A 14,729-nucleotide genomic window follows, 5' to 3' on the forward strand; every position below is an offset into this window, starting at 1 on the left:
GGCGTTTCTGCCAAGTCACTCTCGGTTGCTTCCACGTGTTGCATGGCCGAGAGGTCAGGTCAAATCTTCGTCAATACTTTGCTCTTGTGAAGATACTTTTCGTAGTACAAAAAATCGGGATCTGCTGCATCTGTTGTAAACAGATTGCAATGGGCTACAAAACCAGTAAGGCAGTAAGTATAAGTAACGAGTTTGGTCAATACTGGGTTTCACAGCTCACTGCCCGTTGGACGATCTTATCTGTAGCAGAATTCCATTGAATCTCGTGCTTACCGATCATGAACTATCTTATTGTTTTATCGGTAAAATGCGTTGTCCGCAAGACTGCCATCTGATTGATAGTTTGGCTTCTGATTCGATATTTTGAGTCTCTATCACCACTACTGTATCCTCATATTTTCAGGAACCGGAGAAACGCGTTCTAGACTAAAGGACGACGCAGCTACGACTGAATTTCATCTGGTAATTGGAATTGCAGTAAATTTCTTGCACCAGAAGCATCTTTGGGCTTCGGGCGTACCGGGCTTACCAGCTTCTAGTAGTCGTAGATTTGAATAATCAATGAAACCACTGTTTCATTCATCAATCCAATAAATCAAGCAACCATCACACCTTTCTTCCATCAGAAACTAGAAGCCCACAATCCATTGACCAGAAAAAATAAAAAAAGAAAAATAAGAGTTTTTTTTTTTCTTTTTATTTTTTTTAAATCACTAATCCTTTTAGACGCTAGATATTTCCTTCCTCAGGAAATGAACAATGTTACCTGACATTAAATGTGATTTACGCAAATAGAATCAGCACAAGTGTCGGTTTATCTTTTGAGTGGAAATGAAAAAAAAAATTAATAAACTAAGATGCCAAAAAACCCGTATCTGAATTGGAGGCAGGGAGGGCGACTCCCCGTCTTCCCCATTCCATTTCCTCTCCTTTCCTCTTTCATTCAAAAGCTTCTTTCCTTTCTCCACATTTCAATTATTTTCGAATTTCGATCGAGTCTTCTTCTTTCCTTTTCGCTGGGCCGTTGTGTATGAGCGTGCTTGGGAGTAGGGAATGGGGAACGTTCTAAGGTTTCTGTGTGGCCAGTGCTGTAAGCCCACAACCCAGGAATCTGAATCACTTGGTCCCCATGGCGTCACCACCGCCACCGTCGGAATTTCGGCTCTTTGTCAGGATCTCCTCAACTTCCAGAGCACATCTCAGGTCGGCAATCAATCATCAATTATCATTGAGTTTAAGCTTAATTGTCATTTCTATTAAGTGATCTGCCTTCTGATCTAGTTAGTTTTTCTCTTCTCTTTTTCATCTTTGGTAAAGGATCGAGTTAGCTTTTCAAATATGAAACATATAAAATATATAATCATAGCTCATCGAGGCTGTTGAGTTGTTTATTTTAATCTTTTTTTTTAAGAAGAGTGGAGGGGGGCTTGCTCTCAGAATGTATAACTCTAATATCAGCAGCTCATAAACATTTCTCTAGTTCTTTTCTTGATTCAAGGTTCCGGAAGGACTCAGTCGATATGTGGTCTCCTCGAAGAAAGCACAGGCTAACTGGTATTAACACAACACCTTTATCACTCTAGTTGAACTAAGATTTCCGAATTAGCTACAATTGTTCTGCTTTTCGTTTAAACCCTTGGTTGATTGGGTGGGATCATGTATGAATGTAGGTACACGAAACTTTTAGCGGCATGGAATGAAGCAAAGCCACCTCCAAGAACACCTGAAGAAGCAGCAAGGCTCGTCATTCTCACCTTGAAGAGACACCAAAAGGCAGATGTTGAGGTACATAGGTGCTAGGGAGAGGAGGAGGATGAGAAGGGAAAAGAGCATTTCATTAACTGCATTGAACTTGTTTTTCTATGTAAGAAAAGATAGAGAGGAGAGATGTAGTTTAGGATTTCACGCATCTTAGGGCTTTTCTGACGAGGAGGGGCTTGCTTTGCGTTTGCAGGGTTTATTGGCCTTCTATGGTCTCCCTCTTCCACACACTCTGGTCGAAACCCCTACACTGCCCCCGACATCATGGCCCGAAGGGGTCCAATTCCAACTGCAGACACTTCCAGTGAGGCCATGTTTCTCCTTCCCCAACTCCTCCCAGAATTGTCTCACTCGTTTTTTTTTCCTTACTCCAATTAGACACTGGAAATAATACAACTGAACCCTAGGTGGACGCGAAAGCTGTTGCCGATGGGGATACGGTAACAGTTTATGTGGATACCACGGACCCCAGGGAATCCACTACCGTTCCCAAAGATGTGCAATCGGCAGTGGCTCAAAGATCAAAGGCGCGTGCAGCCAAGAATTATGCAAAGGCAGACGCACTCCACAAGAGCATTGTTGATGCTGGGTATCGGTTGGTAAACCGTAAACCATACACGATTGTTGTTGTTTTGTTTGTTCTGAATTTCAACTATTCTTCTTCAATCCATTACTTGGCAGCATTTTGAGCGGTCCCAACAATGAGGAGGTTCTTGCCCGAAAGTATAGGATTAGACTAAGGTAAGCATATTTCTGAATGTCATTGACAAGGTTTTAAATTAATAATGAGCATAGAGATCAACTGTTAACATGAATTTTGAAGAAAGCAGAGGCGTAGACGCACCAGAGAGTCAGATGCCCTTTGGAAAGGAGGCAAAGGAAGAGCTGGTTAAGTTGGTACAGGGGAAGCGCTTGACAATCTATGTTTACAACCAGGACCGCTACGGCAGATGTGTGGGGGATATCTACTGCGATGGTCTCTTCGTACAGGTAAGGCTGAGTGAGTTGAGTGTTTGTTGGTCTCATCATTCCAAAATGGAGTTACAGTGGAGTGTCATTCTTAGTCAACTCACCTCTCACTTGGTTGTTGTTCTTCCTGCCCCTACAACCACTACACCTACAGGAATCATTACTCAAAAGGGGGTGTACATGGCACTACGTGGCTTATGACAAACGTCCAGAATTAGCATTGGTAGGAATAGGAAGATTGCCCATTAATGAAGCTCTCATGTATTTCGGTACTACCTTCAATCTAACTATAAAAATTTCTGCCTCTAAATTAATGTTGGGTACCAGTGGGAGATGGAGGCTCGAGCTGCTCGGATTGGATTGTGGGCGGCAAGGAACCCTGAAATGCCTTGGGAATGGAGAAAAGTCAGACGCGAGGGCAGATAGCTCCGAAAGAAAGATGATGTCCCCTTCGGCCTTTCCTGCAACTGCAAGCAAAGAATAGGTGGCCCGTGGCCCAACCCAACCCTTTTCGATTTGCATCTTATCTATTGTCTATGTTCAAGACCTTTTTCTATCCTTTGATTTATTTAAGCTTCATTTTTTGGGTGGTCTTTTATTATTCAAAATTTTCATTAACATAATCATGTTGTGTGTATCTATCTATTTTGAATTAGACCCTCGAATGAAAAATTGGTTATAGCTTGTAATTACAAGCTTACAATAATATCCAATATATATCTTGGCAAAGATTACCTTCATAATTGACCCCTCGCCGACTAGTAAAATATCCATTGCCCTCGTTTCAGAGACCAGTAAACCATCTAACTGACCCCTCATTAAGGGAATTTGTTCACCAATCGTTGCAATTTTAGTTAGATGGATCAAAAACTCAAAAGAATGGTTATTGTTTAACAAACAATGCAAAACAAGGATAGAATTTGAAGGATCAGAATTCTAAATCATCAAAGAAAGGTATGATTGATTACACACTTGCAAACAATGTGCTCGTCTTTTAACAGATGGAATATCTGGAAACGGGGGGAAAAGCCAAAGGAAATTATTGAAAATGGTGATTTGGCACAGCTCTAACTCGTAAGCCTGCAAAAAGATAACCAGCACAAAATTAGGGCATGGAAAGCACCTGATAAACACGTTAGTTTTTTACTTGCCAAGAAAACATTATTGCAATCATATAATTGCAGTACTCCGTTATTGACCCAATAAGGAAAACCTTTTCCCCTTATCCTGGGCTGAATCGTCATTCTCCCTAAAGTTTTTCCGTTCGCATGTCCAAATTCTCTTCAGTTTCAGAGCAAGCACATTTCTTCCACTTCCTAGGGTACCCCAACTGTAATAACGCTCTACAGTAGATGTTTGAATTCAACATATATGAGGACATAACCAACCGTCAGTCTGAATAATGAATCGATATAAAATTTCAGACTTCACATTGTATATTAACTCTATTAAATAAAGTATGAAACTATGAATACCCTGTAGCTGGAGAAATTACAATTTTCAGGAAAGAAAACGTCTCCAGATTCTAGTGGCTTCTTTTAGTGTGATGACCGTAAGGGGCCATTGCTTGATGTAAATGGTAAAATCCCAGGCCAACAAGCATGAAAACAAAAGTATCCATATAAGAGTTAAGGTGAGATCAGTATCCAGTTCACCACTTCACCCCTCTGGATAGCCGGGACCAACATTAGGTAATGGCTTACCTGCCTCTATTTCTTTAGGCTGTGTTTGGTTTGAAGGAAAAAGTAGGGAACCTTTCCCTACCTTTTCCTTCAAACCAAACATAGCCTTAATGAATCATATAATATCCATACAAGAAAGATGTGCCAGAAATATTGAATCCATTTTAGTCCGTGTTCTTAACTAGTAAACTCACTGTCATATTCAATAAGCCATATACTATCCATACAAAAAAAAAAATACTCAGTAGTCAATGCCACTTTGCACATGCTAGATTTTCTCTTAAAAAAATGTCTTATCTTTGAGTACGCACTGCATGAGAAACATGACTAATCCCAATGCATCATGAAATGTTAATGACAATGCACATTCATGCAATCACATCTACAAGCTCTCATGGATAATTGATAATGGAACTAGAATAGATATTTTTTGTTTCCTACTCACAGAAGCCTATATCCTTGCTTTTCTAATTTCTAATTCTGAATTTCTGATCTTCCGCCCAAATCAAATATTATGGTGCTATATATAGACTGAAAGTCCGTCATGGTCCTATTCTGGATGGTAATAAATACCAAGGTTTTATAATATTTGATTGATCAAATCCTGAACTATAGATGTTTTATAATATTTGATTGATCAAATCCTGAACTATAGATGTTTTATAATATTTGATTGATCAAATTCTGGTCCCAATAAGACCAAACCATCAATGAAAACAAACATAAAATGCAATGAAAAATAACACCATAAAAAAGGCAGGATCATCTCCTACAAACTAATAAGTGATTAAAAAAGGTAAAGAGTAATTGTAACACCAGCTACGCAAGTGTTGGGCAGTCAATAAACAACCTGTCCAAAAAATGAGTGGCAGAAATGCATATGCTAAGGAGGGTGAGTGAAAAAACTAGAAGGATAGGATAGGGTTAAAAATGAAATCATTAATCATTCTAAGGAACCTAGGAGTAGCTCCAATAGATGATAAAATGAAAGATAGTAGACCAAGAATGTGTAGTAGTTACGTGCATAGATGATCACGTACAGCACCCATAAGAAGAAATAATATGTTACAAGTTGAATGGGCTAGAAGGCTAGGGAGAGAGAAGAGACTAAAAAGAGCATGTGTCAAAATAACAAGAAATGATTTAGGTGCCCACAAATTATAAATGAATATGGCATTGAATAGAGCAGAATGGTGAAACAGGATTCATGTAGCCCACCCTATATTAGCTAATTTCAGACCTTGAATTGCAGCTTATTCTGCTGTTACAGAATTTCAGGCCCCCATTGGCTCTGAAAACGCCAATATAATTTCTTGTGTCCACAGAAAGCTCTACCTATATCTGATTCTTTGGGATTCTCAATGCTGCAAGCATCAAAGTTTATTTTTGTCCTGTTGGTGGTACCTCGGGATTGAGGATGCATTAATAGATGAAGTGGTCCAAAGCTGTAAAAAAGGTAGAGACTCTGAAGGCACTGATCAGAGAGAGATTCTGAAAGCAGTTGAAAGAAAAGTTCAAGCAGAGAAGAGATTGAGAGTCTTCTTTTAGGGGGACAAGAAAATGAAAGGAAGTTTTTTTATGAAATTAGAACAAAAGAACAAATTTGAATACCCCTCCCAAATTGATTGATAAAAAAAAATACCCCTCCCAAATTGGGATTGGAAATCCAGTTTTTTGTATGGATGAGAGGTGCAGATCTTGGAATTGAGTGAACCATGAGAATTTGAAGGGTAGCGGTGTAAGCATTTAAAAGAGGTCAGGGTAAGGCCCGGAATGATTTAATGGAGGAAGGCTGGTTTTGGTGATATTTTTCTAATTTTGTTCTTTGGGTGCTGGATTGGTTAGGAGGCTGAGGAGTTTTCATTAGGGTGGGTGTGATTTTAAGTTATAACCTTTTGTTTTTTCTCTTCCAGTCATGTCTTACAAGCAGCTCTCTATTTTATTTTAATGATTTTTTCTTTTCCCATAAAGAGCTGATGTCACTGTCACTGTTCCTCATACCGTAATAATGTCATGTACAGTGAAACATATTTTCTCTCTACAGATGTAAGTGATCTTTGGGTGGAATTATCACTTTGATCGAGTCCAAACTATCAAATTTACTGGTCGTGTATTTTCTTTTTTGTTTTCAAAGTCCAAACTATGGAGTTTATTTGGGACCAAAGGGATTATAAAAGGAACAGCCTCTTAAACTGGAAGACTATTTGCTTGAGGGGGATTAGTTTTAGTTTGTTTGGCAAAGAGAAACTTTTCTCTCATTGGCAAGTGGCTTTGGAAGTTGCAATTGGAATTTGCCATTTTGTTTTTCATTTTATTGAGAAGAGGCAACTTCCATTAAAAATCAAAAAAGGCGGGGAAATTACAACGGCAAAGTATTATCACTATACAATGAAGCCCTATCTACCCCTGATTTTTCTAAGGAATCAGCTACAACATTCAGCTCCCTAGAAACCCATCTGAAAGAACAAAAAAGACGAGTAGAAATTTCTCAAATTTCTCTGAGCCTGTTGGCCAATTTCTGAGAACCCACATCCTGTGGCTCTGGATTTGTTATTGCATCTTGATGTTTGTTGGATAGCCAAAGAGTTGAGCTATTGTGAACTTCTGGCCATTTACTTATGCATCCACCTTTTCTGCCCATTCATCTTCTACCCTTCCCAATAGGCCTTTCTCCATGAAAACTATTTGGTGTAGGCCAACACCACCCAAGACCAGTGCCCTGTTGGGGGATTTTCCATCGAAAGATTAACACTTGCGAGGTTATACAAAAGAGGAGACCTAGCTGGTGCATGTATTTAGACACCATGATGGAACAATTGCTGCATTATACTGAACCTATAGGGTATGGGAACTCAATAAGAGAAGAATTACTGGCTGTATTCCAAGGTCTAAGAATAGGGTGATACCTCAACCATAACCAGCTACAAATAGAGGGGGACTCCGAGGTTATAATAGGGTTACTAAAAAGCAATAGCCGGGGGCCTTCGCAATATAGACATATTCTGAGAGAAGTCAGACATCTATCTAGAAATTTAGAAGCTAGATTCACTTGGATTTAGAATTCATGTAATTGTATGGCAGATGTTTTGGCTAAACAACGAGTCAACAAACACAATTATAATGAGGGATCAGATAGATAGATAGATAGCACGGCAATCCCACAACATTGGGATGCTTGATATTTCTATTGTCTAAATCACACATTCTTTCACACCAATTAATAAAGAAATTTCAGTTATCAATCAAAAAATAAAGGGAAAAAAAAAAGATCTTCAGTCCTGGCCTAGTGGGATTCCTGATTTTCATTCACTAGAAAGTACATTTCTGGTGACAAATCGAAGAAGATTAAAAGGCAATTGCATCATGGGCCAAAAACAGAATGGATTCATGGAAATATAGACATATGATGAGGGAGATAACTAATTTAATCTGTCATTGGAGATTGGAGCCCAATATAGATGGATTCCTAGATCAGACAGCTACCTTTTTGATGGGCTGACAAAATCTGGGGCAATCAGAGAGAAAATGTTTTGGGGAACTATACCTCTGTAAGAAACATGTAAGGGATAAGTTTAGCCAAGACCAAGTTGTGGTGCATGGCACTCAACATTGTTATCTTATATTTTTGAAAGCAACAAAATAACTAACCAAAAAATTAAAAGAAAAAAAAATCTCAAGCATCCCTATTTTCAACGACAAATGATTTTCTTCCCATCTAAACAGTAGTAGCAAGGGGCTACACATGGGGGTAGTCCATTCCCCGTAGTCCCATACAACCTGGCTACCCCCCCCCCTCCCGGTGGCAACAAGATTTGGTCCCAAATCTATGCTGCAACCAGCCAGAGAACTTACCAACTAAGCCACCAAAATTAGTAATGAATTTCTTCCCAAGGATATTATTTTTAAAGACAGTTGGGTCTTAGCTGTTTACTTCCCATATCTACCATCAAACAGCACATTTAGTGAATCACTTGAAGGTGCCAGCCTAGGATTTGGATTGACCGACTAACTCACCATTGAGTTGCTATTGAAGGGATGAGAGATCCATTATATAGACGCCCAAATCTTGCGGAATAAAGGGGCGAATTTCAAAAATTTTTCTCTCCCTTTCAACTAGAAATCACATTCCCTATTTAGAAAATCATATTTTCAATGATCAATCTTGAACCATAAACTAAACCAGATCTGAATCAAAAGGAGTAGAAGAAGATTACACCTAATACAGAGAAAAAGTATCTCACAACGAAGGTATTCACGCCCAAGGAAGAATCCAAAGACTGCTCCCACTGAAGATGGCGCAGTGCAGGATGGAGCAGAATCAACAGTATTCTTTTCCAAGAATTCTGTCATTCGCAACAGCAGGATGGCACGTGAGCACAGCTTCCTATCAATTCTTTCTCAAAGAACTGATGTCAAGATCGAATCTTGACTTCTCCCACAACTGGAGATCGAATTGGATGTCTGACGACTGCAGGAAGGAGGCGGCAAGAAAGATCTTTGCAGGGGTTGCAGAAATCTTTCTTCTATGATTTCAGCACTAGAGGATCTGATTATATGATGCTTCTAAAGGCTGCCACCCCCTCCTTTCTTTTGTAAACCCAAAGGATCAGCTCCTAATCCAATTAGGAACTACTTATCCAAATCATATTTGGATCAGACCTCTCTTTAGGTGATAAGGATAAACCCTTATCATATCTGTAGATTAGATCGGCCTTCTCCTAATCTCATTAGGAGGTTTCTAGATCTGAATCATATTCAGATATAGACTCTCTGAGTGTATAGGGTTAAGACCATATCCTATCTACTGATCCATCTCAGAATTCGCCCATATTTAACTTATTAAATAAGTCCAGTTCGAAATGGGTTTTAGGCCCATTAAGCTTATGTGCTCACTTAACCTTCATAACTGCTGCCCAGTTGGACTTCCTTGTATGGCGTGGGACCCAAGCATTGATCTACACATCAGCCACATGAGTTCGGCCCAGCCTTTGTTACAAGGCCTGGCCGAATACACTGTTATGGACAGTGCACCCCCTGAAACCCATCAAATGGGCTCTATGGGCCCAATACTTACCTTAAGTGGTCCCTGGGCCAAGCCACCTTGTAACACGCAGGGACTGTGGGCAGATGCAAGATTAGCCCATCAGGTATTATCCTCAATGGTCATACACTTAACCTCTCAACCCATAATGATCATACACTGCCCGACAAGAGAAGACCTCTCCCTCGGCTACAAGGAACAGTGTTGCACTTTTTACTTACATGGATCCCGAAAATTAAAACCTTTTGCAAACATTTGAGAAACCATAATGTATATATACTTTTATATCTCATATAAAATATACTTTGCAAAACAAATCTCAACGATTGAAATCGACTGTCGGTAGTCTTGGTTTCCATCAGTGAGAGTACATCCCCGATCATTACCTTTGTCCAACAAAGGAGCTGATCCCATCACTATGATCACCCACTCAGATGAATTCTCAGACTGTCCCAACATACCCAGGTTTTGACCCCCGCTAAGGATCTCACTGATTAGTACATCAAAGACAGCCCAATCCGACACCCAGTGTAGTATCATAATCGAGTCTAAGGGTCGGGTGTAACTTTTCAGTTTTGCCCGTTAATCTCCAAGGTCCAGGGCAGTACTGGAAATCTGATCCAGTTCAAAAATTCAATTTATCCTATACTATATGTGCCTAGGGTTTCACCCTAGCAGTTGAGACAGGCTACCCCAACCGACTTGGTGGCACAACAGTGTCAGCCTTATCGGGATAAGTTTCCTCAGACAGACCCACTAGCTGTGAACATTCTAAACTAACACGAGTCTCATTAAGTGTCCAATTTAAGAGTATTACACAGAAACATACCAAGGGAACATGAATCAAATATGCACTTTTATTCATTTACAATAAACTCATAAAGTACATCATTTTGATTGAAGCTAAGGGCATACAAAAATGTCCAATAGCTATTACATTAGAAATCTCTAATATTAATCCATAGTGTTGTCATCTCTTACTAAATTTAGTAACATTTTCTTTTGATGCTGGTCAAGGTTCAGAAGTTAAGAAAAGCTTGCTAGCATATCCATGTCTTTATTTTTTGTTTGGTTGCATCATATGGATGGATTTTTAATACATATTCTAATTGCATTCATGACCATTGTGGCAATTATATCCAAAGCACAATAATGGGCAACATAATGATACTTGAAAACATAAAGAGCAGGGGATGGCATCTTGCTAAGAGGTCTACCATGTGTAGGGAGGAGGGGCATGTTTTGTAGATGTAGCTTTGAGGACTTCACTTTAGAGATGTTTTGCAGGATATTTAAGAGTCAGAGATCAGCCCAAGTCAGCTCAATGAGATATTTGCTCTCTGGCCCAAAACCAGAGGCAGCAAGTGGTTGAAGATTCTATTCATCAAAAAAAAAAGGTGGTTGAAGATTCCATTCTAGAAAGAGAGGGAATAGGCGAACATTTGGAGACAAGCAAGAAGCAAGTGGTTGAAGATTCTATTCATAAAAAAAAGTGGTTGAAGATTCTATTCTAGAAAGAGAGGGAATAGGCGAACATTTGGAGACAAGCAAGAAGCAAGTGGTTGAAGATTCTATTCATAAAAAAAAAGAGGTTGAAGATTCTATTCTAGAAAGAGAGGGAATAGGCGAACATTTGGAAACAAGAAGGCAGAGATGGAAAACAGTGGCAGATATCTGTTCAAAACAAGAAGCCAGTGCTAAATACCCTTATGGGCAATTCTAAATAATTGGCTGTAGTTTAGAATGTGATCATGCCAATGTTTAATGTAAAATCCATTGAACATAAAACACTATAAAGAGTTACAAGAGCTGGTAGGCACTAATCAATTTGTAAAGCACTGCAGAAAAAAGGACTAGGAAGTCACAAAAGTTGTCTTGATTACTGCCAGTTGAAGAAACATTTATAATTCAAATCTTGCTCTCCTCTACATAGAAAATAAAAAGTTCTCTTGAGTTTATATTATGCTTGACCATCAATAATGTGATCAAGGAGACTCGTTAATAGAAATGACTTGTAGGGATTTGGGAAGTAAGGATAGTAATATCAATAGCCAACAAGATTCATAACAGCTACTGAATTTCATTACAGAACATTACAAAACATAGACTAGCAGTGGTAGGTGCAAGATGTTAACTTGAATAGAAATTAGCTTGAAGCTTTTAATGTCACTTTCATAAACAGAAATTAGACTGTGTTTCACCAAAAACTTATATAATTAATGCTGCACATGATTATCCTTTACAGTGTTGATGTTGAGCAATTGCATCAGAATAAGAACATAAATATTTATTTTTTCGAGTCACCAGTTAAAGAACATAAATATTTATTGAAAAGAAAAAGATGGAACCAGCTGGATTCTCTCCATAAATGAAACAGATGCAACCACAAACATGCTAATGACCTAGTCCAGAAAGATGAGGAATTATAGAAAAATGTCAACTCACTTTTAAACTTTTGCTTTCATCCTCAAAGCCCAAATAATCTTTATTTTGCACCACCTTTCACTTCCTCTTCTGAATCTGAATCACTTGCATTATAACCTAAGGAGAACCAAATAAAGATTTGTAAGATAAACACAGTCAATCTCTCTCTCACACACATACATAAAGCTAGAGAGTCACCTGGATGTTTATCGCTAACCTTCCATGCAGAAGATCGGCTCTTGGAAGCTCTTGTAATCCAAGCTCTTCCCTACAATTCCAACATAAAATCAAGTTTTTAAAAAGAAACTGATTATAATCCGAAAAAGAAACAGTCGAATTTCTTCATGAACTCTGCCGTAGAAACAAAAAGAGAAACAAAGAGAAGGATTAGAAACTAAAAGAACCCTAACTATCTTGAACAGTACTTCCCTATCAACAAAAACACAACCGTGAAAAGTGGATAAAAAACAAGGGAACAAACAGAAAAGCACGAAAAGACCAAGAGCTCACCTTCTGGGCATCTCTGGGAACTCCATAACCGCTGTAATACATCTGACCCACCAGGATTTGCATGGCGCTATCACCGGCCTTGGCCTCCTTGAGCGTGTCCTGAAACCACCGCTTAACGCAATCAGAGACCACCTCCGACAACGGCACACGGGTCTGTCTCTCTGGGTTCTCCATTGTCAACTTCAAATGCTTAGATGCTCCGCCGCCACAGCCTGATTTTGCTATTTCCGGCGAAAATGTACTGCTTTTCTGTATGGATTTCGTGTGTTTCGGGCCCTTAAACTTCTCTGATGTAACTTTAGCGAATTCTTGTAGCCTGGTCGTAGAAGGAAGTGATTTTCCCATAAAACACAAGGCTTTTATTTTACCTTTTATATATAAATAGGATGAGAAGAAAAACAACTTTCATAAAGAATAACTGAAAGTGATAATCATTTGGCAAGGTCGATAGCCCAGGCCTGTCTAAATCTTGAAACCTTCGAGAACAGAGTTGTAGGGTTCTCAAGGAGTGAAGCTTAAACCCATCTTACCAACGAGAGAGACGAGCGAGAAACCCAGAAATAAACCATACATACGCGTCGAACTGGAATGCAGATTTCCAGAGCGCGTTGCGGAGGACGAAGGTTCCTTGGTTCCAACACCCGAAAGGATATCTTGGTCGTTGGATTGAAAATTAGCACTGGGACCATCTCGTGGTGTGACTTTTTTGAGGAAGATTTATATCTGATCAGTGATAACATAATCATAGCCGTCAGATTTGTTATTGTGTCCTCATGCCATGCATCTGTACCGCATATCCCGCATTTTCCCGATCATCAAGTCGACATAGAATCAGACGGATTAGATGAGAACGTGAGGGTGAGGCTGATCTGTAATTCTGTATGGGCTTAAATGTCCGAGAGCTATATCTGAAATCCACACTTTCACAGTCCAGCCATGAACATTTCTCCTCGGAAATCAGGACTAAAGATTTAAGAATGTCCGATCACACCGAAGAGTTAGGATTTGCAACTGGCCAAATGGGACAATGTTCTGATAAGCGTTTGCTGCAACTTGCAAGGCATTCATAAATCCGATATTTCCTAATCGGATTGGATTGAGAAAGATATTTTCATCCTTGAAGAAAACAAAGACAAATCCCCACCTGTGTTACGAATTTACGATCACCCAATTGGCATTTTTGATCGGTGGATGATCCAATCAAAGGGCTCAAGTGATGTGCACGACATAACACAACTACTCAAATACAGCCGAGCACTCTTTGAAGGCAATACTGATACATGACTACTACTCTCTAAAAGGATAAAGCCTAAAGGCTTTGAAGGCAATACTGATACATGACTACTCTCTAAATGGATAATAGTAAATAATATAATTTTATTTTTATTTATCAAACTTATTTTAATATAATAAGTATATGATATTAGAGATGTATCTAAATATCTTTTATATATAATTTTTTAATTTCTTTACTTTTATTTATTTTCGTTATATAATTTTTTAATTTCTTTACTTTTATTTATTTTCGTTCTTTTTAATTTTTAGGGTAAATTACACGGCCCCCCATACTATGCGGTTTGTGACAAAGACCCCCGGTACTTTTTTTTTCTTATTTTGTGATAACTACCCCCATACTTTGCCCATTAGTCAAAGACCCCGTCCGTCAATGTTCCCTCCTGTATATTCAAAAAATATTTCATTTTCACAGATACCAAATTTTATAATCCCTAAATTGCCCTTATAATAATTTTATGGACAATTTTTCCTTCTTACTTCTCCACCGTGCTAAAGCATCTGGAGCTGCCACCCTTGCATATAAATCTTGGCCACCGTCCATGATGTATTCCTGGAGATCAATTAGATCACCGGCCCAAATTCCCACCGATTCACTCTGTTACCATTAGATATGTTCATGGGCCAGTCCGGCCCAGTCCGACCCTTGGACGAGTTTGAATATGGTTATAGGTCTGCAGATCGTAGACTTAAATTTGGGCCAAAAAGCACAGCCCGCAATAAATTCGAGCTGGGTTCGGGTTTTGTCAAAATAGTCCGGCCCAACCTAATATTAGACTTAAAGTGAGTAATGTGATTATGTCCATTTGAATAATTTTTTTTGATTTAAGAATGTAAAACTGTGTTTTAAAATATAAAAGAAAGGGAAAAAAACCATCTTGTAGGCCCATTGTTCATTTAAATAGGAAAAAAAACTATCTGAATTTTTTATTCTAATTTAAATAGGGAAAATTGTTTTTTTTTATTAGGTCGGGCTTTGGGCTTTTTATCAAGGTCGGGCTCAAGCTCAAATTATAGGTCCATTAGTCGGACCGGACTCGGGCTCGAGC

General features: G+C 38.9%; 2 protein-coding genes across 3 annotated transcripts; one reads left to right on the forward strand and one right to left on the reverse strand.

Annotated features, from left to right (window-relative positions):
• The first annotated feature begins 228 nt into the window (after positions 1-228).
• On the forward strand, positions 229-3,440 carry ATCAN2 (Ca(2+)-dependent nuclease family protein). Of its 2 annotated transcripts, none has more exons than XM_088973614.1 (9): positions 229-1,203; positions 1,499-1,554; positions 1,671-1,785; positions 1,955-2,065; positions 2,169-2,356; positions 2,443-2,502; positions 2,592-2,751; positions 2,885-2,953; positions 3,058-3,440. In XM_088973614.1, exons 1-9 carry the CDS (start codon positions 1,054-1,056, stop codon positions 3,154-3,156), a joined length of 1,008 nt encoding a protein of 335 aa, XP_088829740.1. In that variant the 5' UTR covers positions 229-1,053; the 3' UTR covers positions 3,157-3,440. The 2 variants fall into 2 exon arrangements, with proteins under 2 accessions (XP_088829740.1, XP_088829741.1); XM_088973615.1 differs by having other exon boundaries at positions 682-1,203; positions 2,169-2,350.
• A 206-nt stretch (positions 3,441-3,646) lies between these two features.
• LOC148868619 (uncharacterized) lies at positions 3,647-13,656 on the reverse strand. The gene is made up of 4 exons (XM_088973616.1): positions 12,388-13,656; positions 12,076-12,145; positions 11,899-11,994; positions 3,647-3,810 (listed from the first exon to the last, which is right to left on the reverse strand). Exons 1-3 carry the CDS (start codon positions 12,730-12,732, stop codon positions 11,939-11,941), a joined length of 471 nt encoding a protein of 156 aa, XP_088829742.1. The 5' UTR covers positions 12,733-13,656; the 3' UTR covers positions 3,647-3,810; positions 11,899-11,938.
• Between the last annotated feature and the right edge of the window lie 1,073 nt (positions 13,657-14,729).

This window comes from Nelumbo lutea, chromosome 2 (genome assembly GCF_056320005.1).
Source record: "Nelumbo lutea isolate HS-2025 chromosome 2, American lotus-T2T, whole genome shotgun sequence".
Taxonomy (NCBI): Eukaryota; Viridiplantae; Streptophyta; class Magnoliopsida; order Proteales; family Nelumbonaceae; genus Nelumbo; species Nelumbo lutea.

Coding starts and splice junctions, on each gene's coding strand:
- ATCAN2 (XM_088973614.1), top strand. CDS start 1,054: ATGGGGAACGTTCTAAGGTTTCTGTGTGGCCAGTGCTGTAAGCCCACA. Junction 1,555..1,670: donor AAGAAAGCACAGGCTAACTG/GTATTAACACAA, acceptor GTATGAATGTAG/GTACACGAAACTTTTAGCGG. Junction 1,786..1,954: donor ACCAAAAGGCAGATGTTGAG/GTACATAGGTGC, acceptor TTGCGTTTGCAG/GGTTTATTGGCCTTCTATGG.
- LOC148868619 (XM_088973616.1), bottom strand. CDS start 12,732: ATGGGAAAATCACTTCCTTCTACGACCAGGCTACAAGAATTCGCTAAA. Junction 12,146..12,387: donor TTCCCAGAGATGCCCAGAAG/GTGAGCTCTTGG, acceptor TTGGAATTGTAG/GGAAGAGCTTGGATTACAAG. Junction 11,995..12,075: donor GGTTAGCGATAAACATCCAG/GTGACTCTCTAG, acceptor GGTTCTCCTTAG/GTTATAATGCAAGTGATTCA.